This window comes from Monomorium pharaonis, chromosome 10 (genome assembly GCF_013373865.1).
Source record: "Monomorium pharaonis isolate MP-MQ-018 chromosome 10, ASM1337386v2, whole genome shotgun sequence".
NCBI classification, from domain to species: Eukaryota; Metazoa; Arthropoda; class Insecta; order Hymenoptera; family Formicidae; genus Monomorium; species Monomorium pharaonis.
In genome coordinates, this window is record NC_050476.1 from 13,686,400 (window position 1) to 13,708,348 (window position 21,949).

General features: G+C 35.5%; 3 protein-coding genes across 3 annotated transcripts; all 3 read right to left on the bottom strand.

Annotated features, from left to right (window-relative positions):
- Positions 1–6,613: 6,613 nt before the first annotated feature.
- LOC105840156 (putative nuclease HARBI1) lies at positions 6,614–7,261 on the bottom strand. The gene is made up of 2 exons (XM_036293330.1): positions 6,980–7,261; positions 6,614–6,877 (listed from the first exon to the last, which is right to left on the bottom strand). The coding sequence occupies exons 1-2, from the start codon at positions 7,157–7,159 to the stop codon at positions 6,734–6,736; spliced, it is 324 nt and encodes a 107-aa protein (XP_036149223.1). The 5' UTR covers positions 7,160–7,261; the 3' UTR covers positions 6,614–6,733.
- A 955-nt stretch (positions 7,262–8,216) lies between these two features.
- LOC118644088 lies at positions 8,217–12,220 on the bottom strand. Its single transcript, XM_036292555.1, has 2 exons — positions 8,714–12,220; positions 8,217–8,623 (listed from the first exon to the last, which is right to left on the bottom strand). Exon 1 carries the CDS (start codon positions 12,218–12,220, stop codon positions 10,442–10,444), a length of 1,779 nt encoding a protein of 592 aa, XP_036148448.1. The 3' UTR covers positions 8,217–8,623; positions 8,714–10,441.
- A 560-nt stretch (positions 12,221–12,780) lies between these two features.
- On the bottom strand, positions 12,781–14,265 carry LOC118647513. Its single transcript, XM_036292556.1, has one exon. It carries the CDS (start codon positions 14,263–14,265, stop codon positions 12,781–12,783), a length of 1,485 nt encoding a protein of 494 aa, XP_036148449.1.
- Positions 14,266–21,949: the final 7,684 nt, after the last annotated feature.

The following is a 21,949-nucleotide window of genomic DNA, read 5'->3' on the forward strand; positions in this document are numbered from 1 at the left end:
GACTTTTGCATAAAGAAGGAATGGAAAAAGAGAAAGAAAGAGAGTGTAAGAGATAAAAAATTAGGAAAAATATTAATAATAAAATAACATTATAGTATAATTAATAATTTAATTAAAAATTTAATTTAACCTTTTAAAGAGCAAATGTGGACACTTTTTCTATGCAATTTTCATCGCTATAATTTCTTATGTTGGAGCAGAAAAAAATTGTATGAAGGTCATTCCTTATGCTTCCTGGGTTAAAAATCATTTTTTTAGGAATAAAAATGGCTGATTCAAAATGGTAACTCAAAAGTCATATCATGGTGGTAAAAAACCAATGTTTACTTAGAAAACCTGACTAATACCATTGAACCAAATCGAAAAGTAATTACTTTTCACAAATGCATGTGTAATTATTTATGTAAGTGCATATGTATGTGTGCGCGTGTACGTACAGATACGTAAGCGTTTTCAGTTATGCACTTACGGCTGTATGTATAATAATTTTCCACCTTTTTTAGCCGTCTATAATCATAACCATTGTCCGAATCTTACCACGAAGAGGAAAACGTGAATAAAATTCACCTTTGTTTTTGGTTTTTTTATTTAAAAAATTTTTTTGTTTTCAAGTTTTGTTTTTTTGTACTTCTTATTTATTGAATACTTATCCTTCTCTCACTTTTTACGTCCGACAGATTCCACGATTTCTCTTCGTCAGAAAAACAAATAAAATTACAAAAGAAATTCTGTTTCAACGGTCTCCAATAATTTTTTATTCGTTTAGGATTAGTTCGTTAGAAACGTGTCGACAAACATGGATGGACGAAACGACCAAGTTGATAATTTCAACTCCTTTTAAATATCGAGTCAACAAACAATAAATTTTGAAGGTAGAAATACAAAAAACAAACTTGGAATCGAAGCAAAGTTTCACGTTTCCTCACAAAAAAAGAGCAATAAAGTATCTAAACATTAGCAAAAAATAAATAACCGTTTCCTCCATCTGCAAACCATACCGTAGCACGTCTAGCACGATAAAGAATTATTTATCTTTTAAACTCAAAGGGAAAATAAACTACGCGATAGATCGGATCCCTTCGATAAAATTAAAGGAATGTGGGAGGAAACAGAGAAACTTTCGACTGAATGTATGATTGGGCAAAAAGGAAAAACTATTTCTCCAATAAGAAAACTTAGAATTCACCCACCACATAATCCTGAAAAAGAGTCGTACCAATCAGAATATTTGAACCACTTACATTTGGATTCTCCCTCTGTAAGACTCTGTATATATAAAACCAAATCTTAAAGAAGTTTTTCAGTGTTTTTTCACCTCAGTTAGTAATCGGTAACGAGAAAAGGTAGTAGTTAATTAGTTAGTAAAAGAAATAATCATGTAGAATCAGATTTGTTCGAGAACCAGTAATGAGTAAGTCCCACAATCACAATTCCTTTTGTTTTTACGTTACTCGTCTAGTCCCTTCCGTTTTAATTCTTTAAGACACGCTCCTATTATTTATAAATAATTTCTTATTAGAGTTTAATCGACGAGCTCGCGCACTACTCGATGCTGTCTACTCCGAGTACTTGGATTCTTTAAGAATACCTCCACCGGCATCTCAAAATCTTGAGAAATCCCAGCGCGATCTTCAAGATATCCTTACACCATCTCACAATCTTGAGGAACCCCCGTGCGATCCTCAAGATATCCTTACACTATCTCACAATCTTGAGGAACCTTTGCGTGATCCTCGAGATGTCCTCATTCTTTCTGCCTCTCCAATTTATTCCTCGATCAGTTCCCCAAAACCCGAAGATGTTCCACCCCAACTCTCTCCCGCGCTATTCTTTATCTTATTACGACTTCAAGCATCTTTGTTTTTTTTATGTAACCATTTAGTAAACTCTTGGACTATTTTTTTGCTCCGCGTTTACCGTTATAACTACAAAATTAAAAAATAAAAATCTTTTTGTTTCCCTTTCTTCGCCCACCACATACTTATATAATATTTGGACAACTATATACATACACACTGCGTTTTAAATTCGATTATACTACCGTTATTACAAAATTGTCAAATCACGACTTCAGCGCCTATTTATATTCTTATAACTTTTTGGGAAATTTAGATTAAATACTTTGTTATTTCTTTTTGTTACATAAATTTCATCATTTATTTTAATTAATAACGACCCCTCATCCCGAAAAAAGACTGCACCTAGTCCGGTCCCAAGTTAAAGCGATTCAATTCGTTGACTCGAACTTGGACCGACGAACGTACAACCTGAAACGGGTTATAGCGGGCATATTGGCACGTTGACCTATATTTTTGGGAGCGTCCCAGATGCGCACAGTAATAAACGGACACAGCAGGCTGAGTAAAACGGACACAGACCAAACAGACACAGTAATAAACGGACACAGTAACAAACGGACACAGTAACAAACGGACACAGACCAAATGCGCACAGAGCGAAACGGACACAGTAACAAACGGACACAGATCAAATGCGCACAGAGCGAAACGGACACAGTGCGAAACGGACACAGACCAAATGCGCACGGACCAAATGCACACGGACCAAATGCGCACACTGCACATGCGCACACTGCACGTGCACAAGGACCAAATGCAATCCATGTACATTGCAAGCAGAGTAAAGTCCACATAGGTTAGCGACTTGGACGGGGTGGGTGCGGGAGGGGGGCCGAAGGCCCCCCTTACCCCCCCCCCGTGTGTGTGTGTGTGTGTGTGTGTGTGTGCGCGCGCGCGCGCGTGCAAAGCATTCACTGCATCACATGGGTTTGCGACTTTCCGTGTATGCATTTGGTCCGTGCGCATATGCAGTGTGCGCATTTGGTCTGTGTCCGTTTCGCACTGTGTCCGTTTCGCTCTATGCGCATTTGGTCTGTGTCCGTTTCGCACTGTGTCCGTTTCGCTCTGTGCGCATTTGGTCTGTGTCCGTTTGTTACTGTGTCCGTTTCGCACTGTGTCCGTTTGTTACTGTGTCCGTTTCGCACTGTGTCCGTTTATTACTGTGTCCGTTTGGTCTGTGTCCGTTTGTTACTGTGTCCGTTTCACTTAGCTTGCTGTGTCCGTTTATTACTGTGCGCATCTGGGACTCACTCATATTTTTGAGTCATATAAAGTGCGTTCGACCCGAGGCACCTACCCTCTCTTAATCTGTATGGCTACGGGAATTCTACGTGTTTGTTACGTTCTTTCCTGCTTTACATGTTCTCCCTGAAATATTTTTCCTACCAAATAAAAGATTTAAAATTCCATGAGGCTGGACGTAACAACTTATATTATGTATATTTGTATATCTCTCTTTTTTTTTTTTTAATTTATGCATATTGCCAGAACAAGTTTTGCAAAAAATATTTAGTGCATTCAGAGCCGTCTTAACCGCGTGTGCAGAGTGTGCGCCGTTCACGGGCGGCAGGATACAACGGGCGGCAAATTTTCATTAATAGTAGAATTTGTGGATAAACTAAAATAATGTTTGTTATAAAAATACAATGGGTGCGTTCGGGAAGACGCTATTAGCGCTACAAGCTGTTCGCGAAACTATAAGATGGTAGCGCAGCAAACGCTACCATGACGTCACTGATGGTAGCGTTTTACGTCATAACTGGGCGCTATCAACGCTATTCCTTCCAAGGTAGTGTATTGATAGCGTTAGCATTTGCAAGGTTCGTGAACGCTCAGAACACCCATGTATTGCACCTGTTTGTCGAACCTAACCACCAAACTACTGGTCGAAAAAGAATAAGAAAAGAAAAGGTATCAGTAATACACATATTTATAATGGATAATCCCGAGTATTCCGACAATTCCGTGGAAATAAAGCTTCAGGATGTTATAAATGAAGAAGAATTTACATTGCGACTCTCACCGAAGAGTGCTTTGAAAGCAAAAACCAGTAAGTTTCTTTTATGTAATTGTAAATAATATTGTATAAAGTTATATATAAACTATTTTTAACGGATTTTTGCTTGTAATAATTTCACATTTATTTATGTTTAATAATGCAACTAATTTTATATGGTTTCGGCTTTTGTCACATTAATGGTTTAATTTTGTAATGCCTTCTTATCTTTTTTGCATTAATTCCTGTGGATCTATTCTGTAACATATTTTAATGCGTCACAATTTTTATGTAAAAAAAATGTATCACACAATAGTTGCACAATGAACAACATTGATGATTATCAATATAAGTTACAGAATAAGGGAGATATTCTTTTTGAATATATTTAAATAATTTTTTTTGCTTTAATGTTATTGCTATTTTATCTACAGATTTGAGTTTTGCGACACTTTTATTAAATGTTGCATGTCAAGCATGTGTTTAAAACAGTGCATGTGAGGGTAAGAATTGTTTTAACAATCGGTAATAATATGATTTATGTTAACTGCTTAATGCCTGTATGAAACAATTAGTGCAAAATAGATCATTTTTACTTTAAAAAATTATTTCTTAGAAGCATCTGAACATGTGCAGACCACTTTCTCAAGTAATACTTCATCGAAGGAAGTATTTGGTATATAATTTAGTTTTGTTTCTCTTTTATATTGTAAGATAATTTTTTTAAATTAATTATATGCATTGTTTTTGTAGATGATATGGACATGTCAATTATTGAAGAAAGAGAAATGGAAGAGGATGAAATAGAAGAGAAGTCGTTGACGGAAAATAAAGAAAATAAGGAAATTTGACAATATAGATTGTAATCGCATATTTTTAAAATGTTATTGCTTTACATTGTAATGTTTAGTTTACATTACAGATTTCAAATGGTCTCATACGGCAATAATGCTATTATTGGAAGAATACAGACTGCGAGAATTTTCCATGTCTTCTGGAAAAATGAGTCACAAGAAAGCATGGGATGAAATTGCGCGAGTAATGAATGTTAAAGGATATAATGTCTCGAATAAACAATGCATGACAAGGATTAATACAATGAAGCGAACGTACAAAACGGTAAAAGACCATAACGGAAAATCTGGTAACAATAAGCGCACGTAGAAATATTATGATGTAAGTATTAGTTGATTTATTACAATAAATGTTAACTTTTGCTTTGCCTAACTATTACTCACATATGCTCTTATTACTCTTAATGCAATATTGACTGTTTAGGTCATGGAAAGTCTTCTTGGGTGAAAACCATATGGAACCGTTGACAACTATTTCATCAAGTGGATCTGTAACATCGAAACTTGAAAGGTCAAACTCTGAAGGTAGTAGTTACAGCAGTAGTGTGTCTACCTGTAAATCCGGTGAAGCTTCTCATAAGAAAGTATTACTCAATAAAAATTGAATATTGAATTAATGCTGATTTATAGACCGTTAATTTAATTTGTAAGCCCTAAAAAATTGACTAATAGTCGCCTAAAAGCCCTAAAAAATAGACTAAATTATTCTCTTCATATTCGACTGTGATTTGTCAATTTCTTAGAACTTACAGATTAAATCAACCGTTACAGCCTCCATAAATTAGCTTTTGGACATTACAGTGAGACATAAAAAATATTTGTACTTTTAGGTAAACGCAAAGCCACTGTTAAATCAACCACTATACAAACGCTAATAGAAATGCGCCAAAGAGCTGAGGAAAAAAAAGCAAAGAGACACAAAGAAAGAATGGATATAGAAAACAACATGTTGGCAAAACTGAATAAACTTTTAGAGAAGAAGTAAATACCTCAATGTTACAAAACCAGTTGCAAAGTTTGGAAAAGTGCAATTCCTACGAAAGTTTGATTTTTATTCAACATATATATTCTATTATATATTATTTTATTACACGCACGTTAATTTTATTATTAATATATTCTCTTTTACGTTCCCTAGTGAAAATGTAAAATCGGAGCGTAAGTTGAATGTAAAGGGAGAGTAAGAGCGTAAGTCGAATGTAAAGGGAGAGTAATAGAAGCGTTAACAAACCTTCTACGAAGCGTAAATTGGAACAATGAAATGTAAAAGAAGCGTTAACACTTCTTTTGTTTCATTGTTTCAATTTACACTTCGTAGAAGGTTTGTTAACGCTTCTATCATTCTCCCTTTACATTCAACTTACGCTCCAATTTTCCATTTTCACCAGGGTTATATCGTGAACAAAGTGATAACTAAAATTTAATTTATTAACATTAAATAGTATATAAAGTAGGTATATAAGAAAGGTATGTAGAAGATTAAAAATTAAAAAATAAAAAATGAAAAGAGGTAATAATTAAACCAAAGATTACATTATAATTTTGTAAAGTTTTTAGTTCTTATACAATAAATATTAACCAATTTGCATAGTAAATTGTAGTTTTTTATTCTAAATAAATGAATATGTACCAGTTATACATTTCTTAGTTGTAATCTTTGAGCTATTAAATCTCGCTTTGCAACACCTACATGAGCAGCATCGTACATATTTTCATTATTGGCCACACTATCTATCACATCTACGTCTTCAATCATTTCTATATTAAAATCGTCATTTTTCATTAGACACACATTATGTAATACACAACAGGCAAGAATATGCAATGGAATTAAGTCCACTCTATCCATTGCGAGTGTTGTAGAAGGCTTTGAAAACGTTCCTTTAATAGTCCGAAAGCTCTTTCAATAGCAATTCTCGTAGAAGCATGACAAAAGTTATAATTTCGTTGACGTTGTGTCATATGGCCATTGTCTCGATACGGTGTTAGCAAATTTTTATGCAATTTATAGGCTAGATCTCCAACTAACCGTGGCACTCTTGTGGAAATTTTGACACATCTCCAAGGTAGGATTGTACTTTCGACAGACGAAACACTTGCTGATCATGTACCGACCCCACATGTCCAACATAACAATGAATAAATTTGCAAGTGTGGTAACAAATAGCCTGCAACAAAAGATATGCAAACCAATATAGATTACATAAAATTGGCATGAAAAGCATTAACACTGGAATTCCCAATAAAATTATTGAAGTAGAAAATATTACCTGAAGTTGGATTGAGTGATGACCTTTGCGATTGACATACGCTTCTGGATAATCTTTGGGAGCTGGAATATTGATGTGTGTACCATCAATAGCACCAATGACTTTAGGAAATCTACTGGTAGCTTCAAATCCTGCCCACACTTGACCAACTCGTTCATTTGTAGGCCATTTAATTACCATAGGTGCCAGCTCATTAAGTGAATTTATGATACGTCTTGTTATATACAATGCGGTACTTCTACCGACATTAAATTGATCGGAAATGGACCTGAAGATTAAAACAAAAATATATAACAGTTGTTTTCTAGTTAAGGCTCCTGGGGCTCGATTCTTGAATTCATTCGCAAGAGAAACGTATGCGCAAATATCTGTTCTTACAGAAATGTTGCAAGTTTATTGGTTAAAATCCATATGATAGCCAATAAATTTCCAACTTTTCTGTAAGAACAGAATTTGCGAATACGTTTCTTTTGCGAATGAATTCAAGAATCAAGCCCCTAGGCTTTTGCCGCCGTTATGTGAGATTATGACATCAGAGGCAGGAAATAGGGGAACGTCCAGATGCGCACAATGCAAAATGGACACTATAAAATAACATACTTCAGATTACTTCAGCACACTTTAAAAATACTCTGAGAACTATTCTTTTCTCTTCATAAACAGCCGTAAAATTAATGTAATACAAAATCATACGGGAGCGCACAGTAACAAACGGACACCACCAATCAGATTGCTAGGTTGGTTAAAGTTATGATGAATTTATAGAATTTGATTGGTGGTGTCTGTTTGTTACTGTGCGCATCTGGGACTCACTCAATCGTGCGCCGGCACATAAGCACTCATATTACATTTATTTTATGGCTGTTTCTTAACATAAGCATCACTCTGTTTCTGTTGCCGACATGTCAAACAAAGTAAGATTGATGCTTGTGTTGACTGATGTCACTGATCATGTTCAGCAAAATTGTGAACTTATTTATTATCTTAAAGAATCCGGAGTCGCTAATCGCCACAACGTCAACAAACACTGTTTGCGTGGAGAAATCATAGGTGCTCCGTCTGTTTTTTCTCTTAATAGTATCGGCTCAATAATGGACAGAAGATATTCGAAGATCTCAGGAAGTATCCTAAATTATGCATTAGTCATTTATTGTTTATCAGTTAGATATTACATTCTCCATTTAAATCTGTACTAAACTGTTTACCATTAACTTTTTGATAGAGAAATATTTTTAGGAAGATATTTATGTAACTGATACCTGAAATAAGTCTTGAAATCTTGATTTGTCAACCATGGCACTACAGTTTCAACATAATTTTGTACTCTGAACACTTTTTTTTTTTATTTAACATTTTTTCCAATATTTCAAGTTCATCATCGCTGTCACTTGATGACATATCTACCAACTCCCGTAGAGCATTGCAGTGTTATTATTGTTACCAAATCTCTTTGATTTGCCTCCATTGTTTGATTGCTGGAGTTTTGTGCTTGACGCGATTCTCCGCGGTATATACGGGAGTAATATCCTTCCGAGGCTCAGACACGTGCCTTACCATGGAATCGGCGAATCTTGAGTCCTCGGTGGTGAGATGCAGCTGCCTCCTCAGCTCGGGATCGATCGCCTCTATCTGTATGTTTTCAACCTTTTATAAATGCAATATTCGATTATAAGTCAAACCGTTTATATTTACATTCCATCCCTATTCAAATACACATCTAACATTTAAGTTTACCTCGACTAGCACATCGATAGCTTCTTTATAGTATAAACAGTATATTTATAGCGCCTACGATATATTCCTAAATAATTAATGTCCCTCAAAAGATTCAAATATTCGCTTCAATTTCTTTCGAAATTAAGTAACTTTAGATTATAAGCACTATAATATAACCTAAGTTACCTAAACGCAAACGTAAGCACCATAACACATAATGCCAACGCTACGCTAATGCCGTTCATGGAGTTTGCTATCGCTTTCGCGCTATTGGCTCTGTGAACAGTTTTGATAGCGTTAATAGCGGGTCTGTTTGCGTCACATGCTCCGACATGCTCCTATTCACCCCAACGCACTCCAATACGTTGATTCCGATGACGTCAACCTATTAGAATGCGTTGGAGTGAGTAGGATCATGTCGGGGCATGGCGACGCGAACAAACCAAGCGTCTTCCCAATATATAACATGTTTCAAACTCAAGTCAGAAACGAGATATCAAAACAGTGCCACTATTTATTGAAATTGGCTCAAGTTAATATAAAGCCTCGTTTACAATGAGTCATTAGTCGTTGGTTGTAAGAAATTTAACCAATCATGTTTGTTTATTTTTCTCTAAGATTAACTGTTATTGGCTAGATTTCTTACAACCAACGACTAACGACTTATTGTAGACGAAGTATAAAGTCTTGTCTACAGAAGTCGCAAACAGCCACTTGTGACTTGCGTATATGCATATTGATTTTTGTAGGGTCGAAACCGCTCCTTGTGGAGAGATCTCGTGGTTTCGGATAGGAATGGAAATGTTAAATAAAAATGCGTATTTTTGAGCCAATATTTTAAAAGATTTATTGGCTCGTGGGGAAAAGCCTTGCGGCATAAAAACCCCAAATAGACAAAATTTGTGGAAGTCGTATTAAGTGAGACGTATAATCGGGTAGATCATGAAGATCATATATGTCGTATTGTACGTATAATCGTATAGATCATGAAGATCGCATGTCGTAGTACCACTATAATTATCGGGGCCCCGAATCGTATAAATCGTATATGAAATTATTCGTATATGAGTCGCATGTGGTCTTCCATTTTCGGGTGAAGACAAGTCGGGAAATATTCCCTTAAATGGGCCGAAGCCCCGTATATGAACACCTTGCTCACTTAACTAATAAAATAGAAATATACGTGTGAAAAGACTCTAAACCCCTGTGAGGTAATTCGCGCTCTTGACCGAATATCGATTGCACAGATTCACTCGCGATAAAGGTATAATCGCGATCGCGTACACGGAAGAAGTGAAGTGAAACGGGCCCTTGCCCTTCTATTTATCCCCTCTCGCGGCGCTTCCGAATCTCGGCTAAATCGTCGACCCTCGCGTAGAATCGATATATCTCGAGTCGATATTGACTGCTCTCATCGACCGTCCGATACGCGCGCCATCACCCATCATGTCGCCTCATGCGCGCAGTTACATCGGTCACGAAAGAAAAATAAAATAATTGAATTCGACCAACTAAATAATTGTTTGTTACAAAATAAAGTTAATTGTTTGTTCCGCAAATAAATTAGAATAAAATAAAAATACGCGGAACATCCTCCCCCTCTTGAGAGTGTAGCGATCAAAATAAGCGCATATCCAATTTGTGAGCAAGGTGATCGCATGTAGTAATATTGAATAATATAATATCGAATATAATAATATCGAATATAATAATATCGAATATAATAATATCGAATATAATATCGAATCACGAAACATTTGGCAGCGGACAAATTAGTTTAGCGTTGCGTTGGAAGGTTCCTTGAGCCGTCTTGACGGTAACGACTCTGATCATGCCGTCATTTCCGGGGTGAGTTTCCACAACACGCCCCAGCGGCCATCGCATACACGGCTGGTCCTTGTCAATTAGGATAACCACCGCGTCCTGTTGTAATCCGGTGTCGGAACCAATCCATTTCTGCCGTTTTTGTAACTCGTTAAGGTATTCAATATGCCACCTGCTCCAAAAATCCTGGCGGGCCTTGGTTATTAATCGCCAGGATGTTAGGCGATTTTCTGGAACAGACGTATAATCATTTTCCGGCAGCATCGTGAAGGGTCGCCCTACTAGCAGATGAGCGGGTGTTAATGCTATAGGATCATTTGGATCGGTGGATATCGGACACAGAGGTCTTGAATTTAATATAGCCTCAATCTCTATTGCCAAGGTGTTTAATTCTTCGTATATGAATAAACGATCGCCTACTACTCGTTTTAGATGGTGTTTAAACGATTTGACTGCCGCTTCCCATATGCCTCCGAAATGAGGTGAAAGTGGTGGATTGAAGTGCCAAGAAATTTTCTTGGATGTGGCAAACTCGTCAATTTGTGTTTTAAACTCGTCGGATTTGAATAATGCGTATAATTCGCGTAATTGGTTGTTCGCGCCTACGAAATTAGTCCCGTTGTCTGAATAAATGTGAGCGGGTATACTTCTTCGTCCTATGAATCGTTTTAACGCTGCGAGAAACGCTTCTGTTGTGAGATCGCTGACGATCTCGATGTGCACGGCTTTTACCGACATGCAAATAAACACGCAGCCGTATACTTTTATGCGGTTTCGATTTCGATATTTCTTTTCCTTGATAAACATGGGACCAAAAAAATCAACGCCCGTATGATGAAATGGGGTGACGTTATCTTCGACTCTGGCTTTCGGTAAATTTGCCATTTTATATTCTACGGGTGTTGCGCGAAATCGAATGCAGCGTACGCAACGTCGAACGATTTTGCGTACTTGATTTTTTCCGTCGAGAAGCCAAAACCGATGGCGAATTGTATATAGGGTGGATTGAATGCCCGGATGATGATTTTTCTCGTGGGTCTCGCGAATAATTAAATCTGTTACATGATGATGTGAAGGTAACAATATCGAATGTTTTTGTGCAAGAGGAATGTTTGCATTCTGCAGCCTGCCGCCGACGCGAAGTAATTTGTTATTGTCGATTATCGGATTTAATGACGCTAATCTTGTGCCCTTTATTTCCTTCGAATTCGATCTGCGTTTGATTTCGTCCGCGAATCGCGTTCCTTGGATGATCTGTAATATTCGGGTTTCGGCTTCTATTATTTCCTGTATTGATAGCGCGCCTTTAGCCCGTTTTGATGGTGACATTCGTAAGCAATACGCGATAGTTCGAATCATTCGCGTGTAGAATGAAAATCTTAGAAAAATGTCATCTGAGTAAGTTTGCGAAATTAAACATATGCCTTTCTTTAAACCAGGTAATTCTTTAATCGGAACTTCGAGGGATGTTGGCCAGTTGTTTTCGGATCGTCTGAGCCATGATGGTCCGTTAAACCAAGATTTGTTTCTCAAAAATTCTCGCGGAAGTTGGCTACGTGATAGGGCATCGGCCGGGTTGTTTTCCGATCTAACATGTCGCCATTCGGCGTCTCTACAGATTTCTTGAATTTCTCTAACACGATTTGATTCAAATACCTTGAGCGCGTCGGGTGATCTCTTTAACCAGTGTAGAATTATCATAGAATCGGACCAGAAAATGATCTTGTCGGGTTTGAATGTGAGGGCGGTGTGGATTTCGCGATATAAACGTGCGAGAGTGAGCGCGCCGCCTCGAGTCGAGGCATTGTTACGTCCTTGAGGGGGGCGACGCGGACCTTGGCGCAACAAAGTTGTACACGTACGTCGCCTTGTTCGTTACGGGATCTTATGTACACGCAAGCTCCGTAACCGATCTTGCTCGCGTCGCAAAAACCGTGTAATTGAATCTCGGTAGGATCGTCGAGAATAAGTCGACGGTTAATAGTGAGATGATCAAGGAGTTCGAGTTGTTCCGTTAACGATAACCACGAGGAATGTAATGCGTGGGGAACCGATTCATCCCAGGAAATTTTTGCCTTCCAGCATTCTTGTATCAATACCTTGCACGCGAGAGTGATTGGACCGAGCAAACCGAGCGGGTCAAAAATCTTGGCTATTTCGGATAGAATGTAACGTTTAGAAATTCTTGAAACGGATTTGATAGGTTTAACCGTGTAAATTAATTCGTCGCGGTGTGCATTCCATTCGATTCCTAGAGTTTTTTAAATGAGGTTCTCGTTAGTTAGAAATTCTACATCTATAATTTTTTTGTCTAAACCCTCGAGAGCTTGTGGGTGAGTCGACGCCCATTGTCTCATACTGAAACCGCCGCGTCTTAGAATCTCGATAACCTCGTCGCGAATTTGTAAAAGCTGTTCTAACGTATCGGCTCCGGTTAAGAGATCATCGACATAGAAATCGCGTTTTAGAATTTCGGCGCCTAGTGGGAAATTTACGGCTTCGTCCTCTGCGAGTTGTTGTACCGTTCGAATGGCGAGAAATGGAGCTGCTGATACACCGAAAGTCACAGTATTTAATTGGAAAGTGCGAATGTGATTCTCGTGATACCAAAATATTTTTTGATATCGACGGTCATCAGGATGAATTTGAATTTGCCGGTACATCTTTTCGATGTCGGCAATGAGTACGTATTTGTGTGCACGGAGGCGAATAAGATGTTCGAATAATTTAGCTTGAATCGTGGGGCCGACCATTAAGGCATCGTTTAATGATATTCCTTTATTGGTCTTTGCCGATGCATTGAATACGACTCGTACCTTGGTTGTGGTACTCGTAGGTTTTATAACCGCATGGTGAGGGAGATAATAACCATCCTCAGTATCGTCTATTATTAACGACATATAATTTAACTCAATGTATTCGCGCATCACGTTCTCGTATTCGCGTCTGAGTGTAGGATTAGCACCGAGTTTTCTCTGTAATCCGTAAAATCGACGTAGTGCGATCGCGCGTGAATTCCCGAAATCTCTTTCGGTTAAACGGAATGGTAATCGCACAGTGTAGCGGCCGGAATTATCGCGTGTCGTGTTTTGCGTGTAATGCGTTTCACATTCTAAATTTTCTGGTATTTTAACTCGATTCGCGGTCGTGTCTTCTAATAACCAGAATTTCGCGATCTGCTCTGTCAATTCCGTTAATTTACATGAAACGATTTTCCTTCCGCTGGTGGAGGCCACCCCCATGACGACGACCCAGCCGAGTTGGGTTTTTTGTAAAAATAAGTCACAATTATCTCGCGAAAGATTAATTTGTCCGATCGATAGCAAAGACAATGTAGCTCCGGATCCGATAATCATGTCGATTGATTGTGGCATATGAAACTGTGGATCAGCTAATTTTAAATTTGCGGGAATGTTGATCGATTCGCGTGGGAATACTTCGTTCGGAATTCGTTCGGCAATTTTCGGTATTAACAAGAACGTAAGTTTTTTCTTGAAGTCGTTATGGATCGAGTAAATGTCAAGTTCGACCGTTCCGTTTGAAATGGTGTTTAAATCGTTAATCGCCCCGACTGAAATAGAACACGGATTTATAGGCGCCTTCAACGCTCGGGTGAAATCCTTCGTTACAAAGTGTGCTGTTGCACAAGTATCTAATAAAACGCGACCTCGTACGAAATTTCCGTTAGGCGTTTTAACGCGAACCATCGCGCTCATCATCAATTGTGATTGCGGGCTACGCGACATTGCGTTGAAGGCGAATGAATTTAGTCAATCCGACTTAGATGTTCCGGTTGACGTCTGGCCTGTAGAATTATTATTTTCAATTTTGGGAGTTCCCGCCGTTGTTTTGAACGATGGATTGTGTAAAAGCGAGTTGTGGGGTTTATTGCAAATTCTACAATGTGACCATCGGCATTTACCTATATGAGTGCGGAGACAATTTCTACAAAATTTAGTTTTCTTAATGAAGTCCCATCTACCTGACACCGATAGTTTCATGAATTCCGGGCATTTGTACAACGCGTGTTTTTCCCCTTTACATAATGAACAGTTAGAGGTGGTATTGGTAACTAGAGCGCGCGCGCCGGAGTCATCCTTGCGTGTCTTGGCCGCGGACGTCTCCTTCTGTGAGTGGGGTCGTTTCCCATTCCCCCCATTTTTAAAACGCGGCGCATCTCGTTTGGGATCACAAATACGAAACGCGGTTTCCGATATGAATTCGTATAATTGCTCCAACGTTGGTGACACGTCAAGACTAAGAGTCTCCTCCCATTTAGCGCAAATTTCCGTTGGCAGTGCGCGTTCGATTATTCGAATTAATAAATGTTGATCCGGTTGTACGCCTAATGAAGCGAGCATGTTTACATGTTGTTGCATGTCGTCAATAAGTTTCGTCAAATTTTGTGGATCCGGTTTATTTTGCGTAGGCAATTCAAGAATCGCGTCAAGGTGTCTCGCGATTAAAATCCGTTTCCTTTCGTAAGATTTGTTAAGCAACTTCCATGCGTTCTTATAATTTTCTTCGCTCACGTCGTATATAGAAATTTTATTTAATGCTGCGCCCCGTAGTGAATCCTTTAAATATAAGAATTTTTGCAGATCCGTAATGTCTTGTAAGGAATCGATCATCGTCACGAACGTATTTTTAAACGATAACCATTTATCTAAACTACCATCGAATTTTGGTAGTTCCGTTACTGGTAATTTAATGCGGCGCGTATTATTGTCGATCGCTATAGACGTTGTGTTTAAATTGACTTTGCGTGACGTCGACGGTTGCGCGGGTTTCTCGAATCATTGCATTTCATCGAATTCATCCGAATGATCTTCCAATGGCTCTAATATTGCGAGTTCGTCGTGAAATTCTTCGTACGCATGAAAGAGTTCGGTAATACGTTTTAATCTCAATCTTATATTCGCATCGTCGTACCGATCTTCTGCGATCAATTTCTCAAAGTTAGTCAGTTGAGCCTTCAGCGTCGTGCGCTTCTGGTTAATGAACTTTAAACGATTCATTTTGACTTGTCTAATAAATCAATAAACCGGTGAGACAATTGCTAAAAAGAAAGAGAAAAAAGGAAAATACCGCTTGCGGAAGCGATCGGGGTGGCCCCCCCCCCCCCGTTGAACGGCGCGTAGTGCCGGCGACAAGAGCTCGGCTCGTGCCCCCTTTTCTCCCCCTAAGTCACCAAGTCGACCCGGCAAACGGCGCGTGTTTCCAGCAACAAAGGGTTCGGATCTCCCCCCTTTTTCTCCCCCGTGTCACCAAGCGGACCGACGAACGATGCAAAGAGAGAGAAGAAAAAAGGGAAGGGGAGAAGATTCGCGATCGTCGTTTTGAGTAACAAGTCTCGACACGCGCCAGCAAGTTCTAGAAACGCACGTTGCACTGACCGTTGCCGGTCTTGTATATGATAATGTATCGAATCTAAGAGTATGCGATATCCTTTCGATTCTTTGAAATCAGACAATATACTTATTGCCTTAGGTAGAGTCAATTCTTTCATTTTACGTAATTGTGAAATTATGGGATCATGCACATTAATACAATTATGAAACGTATGGCTTGGCAATGAGATTAATAGGCTTGAAAATTATATAATTAGCTACAATCTTTATAGCAATGATGCAAGGTGCAGGTTAATGGCACTTAGCTTGTCTCGAATAGTCGGTACGTGATGGAACGTCCTTCTAGAAGCCTTCGATCTCAAAATGGCTGCCGTGATAATGGAACGTCCTTCTGGAAGACCTTGGTCTCGAATGGCCGTCGTGTGGTCCTTCTGGATGATTCCGGCGTCGAACGTCCTCACGGATTATCGTAATTTCACTGACTCGAATAGGCGTTAACGAAACGTATCGTGGTCGTAGCGAATTCACACTATTGCCTCACAGGAGGCACCAAAAATTTGTAGGGTCGAAACCGCTCCTTGTGGAGAGATCTCGTGGTTTCGGATAGGAATGGAAATGTTAAATAAAAATGCGTATTTTTGAGCCAATATTTTAAAAGATTTATTGGCTCGTGGGGAAAAGCCTTGCGGCATAAAAACCCCAAATAGACAAAATTTGTGGAAGTCGTATTAAGTGAGACGTATAATCGGGTAGATCATGAAGATCATATATGTCGTATTGTACGTATAATCGTATAGATCATGAAGATCGCATGTCGTGGTACCACTATAATTATCGGGGCCCCGAATCGTATAAATCGTATATGAAATTATTCGTATATGAGTCGCATGTGGTCTTCCATTTTCGGGTGAAGACAAGTCGGGAAATATTCCCTTAAATGGGCCGAAGCCCCGTATATGAACACCTTGCTCACTTAACTAATAAAATAGAAATATACGTGTGAAAAGACTCTAAACCCCTGTGAGGTAATTCGCGCTCTTGACCGAATATCGATTGCACAGATTCACTCGCGATAAAGGTATAATCGCGATCGCGTACACGGAAGAAGTGAAGTGAAACGGGCCCTTGCCCTTCTATTTATCCCCTCTCGCGGCGCTTCCGAATCTCGGCTAAATCGTTGACCCTCGCGTAGAATCGATATATCTCGAGTCGATATTGACTGCTCTCATCGACCGTCCGATACGCGCGCCATCACCCATCATGTCGCCTCATGCGCGCAGTTACATCGGTCACGAAAGAAAAATAAAATAATTGAATTCGACCAACTAAATAATTGTTTGTTACAAAATAAAGTTAATTGTTTGTTCCGCAAATAAATTAGAATAAAATAAAAATACGCGGAACAATTTTCATTAAATTGAAAAATTAATATTGTATTTGTCTTTCTGATTTTTTAATATATTTTTTTTCATCGTTTTTTATTTCGTATCTATTTAAATAAATATATGATTGTTTAAAAATTGCTGCTTATTATTTCTATAAAAAGTTTTTTCTACCTTGTTCAATCCAACAAAATTAGATTTACATAAATTTTAATTTAATTTAAATTCAGTTTAATAGGGGCGGGAAGGGGCGGCAATTGTTCATTGGCACAAAGGCAGCACTAATACTTAAGACGGCCCTGAGTGCATTTATCGCAGTATGACTAAATTCGGATCTAACACTTTGTATTCAAACAATACTTTACTTTTTCTTCTCAACTTTACTCAATTTGTGATATCTTGCGATAATTGCATACCTTATCTTTTTTAGCTTTTTAGATAATAATCAGTTATATTTATAAGTGGAAGAAAGATAAATATTCAATAAATAAAACGTAAAAAAAGAACAAAAATTGAAGACACAAAAAAATTTTTAAATAAAAAACCAAAAGCAAAAGTGAATCTTATTCATGTTCACCTCCTCGTGGTAAGGTTCGGACAACGGCTATGATTATAAACGGCTAAGAGACGTGAAAAAAACATGCATCCGTGAGTGCATAACTGCAAATGCACACGTATCTGTAGGCACACACTTGCATAAATAATTACACATACATTTGTAAAAGCAACTACTTTTCGATTGGGTTCAATCAGGTTTTCTAACAATAAGTAAACATTGGTTTTTTACCATCATGATATAACTTTTGAGTCGTCATTTTAAATCAGCCATTTTTTTCTGAAAAAAAAATAGATTTTGATTCAAGAAATTTGCAAAGTTCTATATCTTTTATAACTGCATTAAAATTTAACAGAAATAGAGAAATTCGAGAAATGTCCACTTATTTGCCTCCATTTTGTTTTGATCAACTTGATTTTGAAAAAACCAGAACATTACATTGCGCGCGCTTCGCGCGTGCCATTTAGCTTTTTTATATTGAACATTGTACTTTTTTATTTTCTGTATTTATATTCAGTTTATTTACACTAAATTTATTTCTCTAATGTTGTACTTCACTCCATACATTTTATCTGTGTATTTGAGTTGTAATAATTTTTATAATACAATATTCCAAATATTATATTCTATTCTTTTTAAAACGTTTTTCTTCTTGTTTTTTAAAAATATTTATTCTTATTTTTAAAATATGTACTTTTCTTTACTCTTTTCCTTTTTTTCTATATTCTAATTTATCTTACTTAATTTTTCTAATGTTCTTCATTATTCTTAATTTATAGTTTCCCTTTATTACATTTTTAAAATGTCTAATTTTTATTCGGTTGATATTCCATCTGTCGCTTCTTGCTCTTATGTTGGTTCGCGTTGTTCTTCTCCGACACCTTCTTCTCCTCGTCAAAAGTCTTCAGGTATTTGTAATTAATTTTCCTTTAATAAATATTTTCTTTCTTTTTCTTACATTTTTAGTTTTCTCTTTTTTAATTTCAATTTTATTTGTCTAGCTCAATTGGATCCATCTTCGGTTAATTCCTCTATAAATCCTTTGGAATTGTTATCACCAAATGAATTATTTGATTTCTTGCAAAATTTTGATTCTGCAGTGTAAGTTTTTTCTTCTTTAACGATTTCATAATTTTTCCTTTCTTTTAGCTATTTTCTTTAATTCTGTCTTTTTTCCTGTTTTTATTCTTTCAATATGATTTATCTAATATTAACTCGTTCTTTCGTTTATATTATCCTTTTCTATTTTATAGAAAAGAAAAGCTCAATTTTTAGTCAGTATTAAAATGGAATTTACAATTTTCGATTAAAATACGTGCTCAAATATTATTGATTACGTCTCGTAGAATTAATAATATTTGAACTCATATTTTAATTAATTTATCTTCAATACAGTGAAATTGTCGGATACGTTGATGGTTTATAGTCTCCCTGATTTATTGGGGATAAAAAACAATTCAATTTTTTTATATTTTATCTTAATAATGGTAAAGGTAAACGTATCCAAGTAGTGGCTTGGAATGATGATATTAATTTAAATGAAAATGAGATCTTATCGAATAATGTAAGTTTACTATTTCATTAAATTTCTGTAAATTTTAAAAGAAAATTATAATTTTCTAATATTTACTTTTTGCTTTTAATATATATTTATTTCCTTTTTTATTTTTCCTAAATCCTTTTTTCCTTAATTTCTTTAATTTTTAAACAATTAATTTTATTTTATTTATTATCAAATAATCTTATTATACTCCTTTACAATTGAATTTTCTAGATTATCCATTTAGATGACGTTCAAGCTAAGCTTCCTAAAAATTCTAAATATAATAATGGGAATGTGCCTTTTAAATTGTTAATACGGCACAATACTTTAATTACCACTCTTCATCAATTTTATCCCAAAAATGCCGAGATTGAAGCTATAAAATGTTCAATTAAAGAAATTTTAAATATATCCGAACAGTTTGTTAGTAAGTTATTTTAAATCTTTTTTTTGAGTATTTTTTTAATTTAATCAAAATAATTTTTTTATATTTTTCCCAACATGTCATTCTTATAAATTTTAATGTAACTTTTTTTTATTTTTAAAATTGTTTTCCATTTTTTCCATTATTTTTTAGAATTATATTTTTTTTCTTCAAATTTTTAAATTTTGTTTTTTTTTTAATTATTTAAATCTTAATCGCTTATTACTATTTTACATTTAAAATCTTTTTAAAGATGAAAATTAAGCTTTTTGTTCTTATTTTTGCATTAATATTTGTTTTTAATTTAATAATATAATCGTTGTATTTAAATTTGTATAGTTTATTTTTTAATTTTTTTTTGCATTTATATAATGTATATTTTAGGTTTGGGATTGGTTAAATTTTATTCTCTAATTTGTTTATACAGTTTTTTTCCTAACTATCTATTAAACTTAAATTAATGTTTTAAAAATTTTTAAAACTTTTATATTTCTTTCTACTTTAAAAAATGATTATTTTTTCCTTTCAGAATTGGAAGGATTTATTAAAACAAAATTTACGTCCACTTTTAATGTAAAATTAAATAAAATAATTGGTATGGGTGCAATTACAGATGGTTATTATAAATTAGAAGTTCATATACTAAATTTTTTGACTGATGATTATTTAAAATTAAGTTTTATAATAAAAAAGGGGGATAAAATCGTATTTATTGCTTCTGTACAATTTACAAGTAATAATTTAACTTTTCTATTAAACTTTTATTCTTATTTATGTTTTTTTAAGTTTGATGATTAATTTTAATTGCGATTCTATATTTTATACCTTTTTAAACTATTTTTTCTAAATTTCTCCTTTAGCCAAATTTTTTAAAATTTTCTAGTTCTTTTTTTTTCTTACATGAGTAATATTTTTTAGTATGCGATCACATTTATTACCATTGTTTATTAAGTTTTTTAAAAATTTTTTATATATTTTCTTATAAATTGTGCCCCGAAACTAAATTTTTTACATAATTATTTTTGGTCTTATTTAACCTACCTGCGTAGTTTTTCTTTAATTTTACAAATTTAAACGGTATTTAACAATTTCTACTTTCAAAGGAGTTAACCTGTTTGGGTATTTAATTTAATTTAAATAATCTCATTAAAAAACACTTCTGTAAATTTTAATTTTATTGATTGTTCAGCAAATTCACCTTATTTATGTTTACTTTTTATATTTACTTTTTATGTTTACATACCGATCCTTGACTCTTTTCCGAATATCTAAACGATCACACATCAGTCTACAATTATCCGTAAAGACACAAACACGTTAAAAGTAGGAATATTGACAGGCTATAAAGTAAGAATCATTCCCTAGCATTAATTAATACAAAGTTTTAACTATTGACGAACTGACTATTGACTACTAACTATCGACGAATCTTATCTATTTATTTCAATTTATTATTCAATCTTTTAATTCTTAACGTAAAAATAATTTTTCATATACCTTTTCTCCTTTTACAAATTTTCAACATTTCGACGAGACTATTGTCTCAGTTCCTTTACTGTTTACTTTTATAGTCTCATTTATTTTTATTTTTATTTAATTTTTATTTTTTTCATTTTTTATTTATAAGTTTATTTATTCTCATTATTTAAAAATTATTATTTTAATCATTGACTAAAAACGTTTATATTTCATGACAATATTAGGACGAAATGACACCTATAAATAAAGAAAGAATACCAAGGACTTTCACGGATACATAGAAATTAATTCCACTGTTTAACAGGTACCTATAATTTTTTCTATTAACTTTAATAAGGTTGAATCGAATTTTTATACTCTCGGTTTTAGCAATATTGTGAAAAATGGGAAAGAACGACAAATGTCTAGATATACCATAAACATAGGAAAGAAATTTTAGTATGTATAAGATTATCACACACTGAGGATGGCCGAAGAAAATGTGTCGAAACGTCTGTACTGAAAAAGCTCTGTAGAAAAAATATACTTTATAGCAAACACCAACTGGCTTTGGCTCTACTAGCATTCCAATATACTAACTAGTATTAAGTTAATACAAAAAGCCATGATACACACTATTATTATTTAAATTTTAAATTCACCTTATGTTGTTATTAATAGTATAAATGATATTTAAAAAATAGAAGGTTTCATGC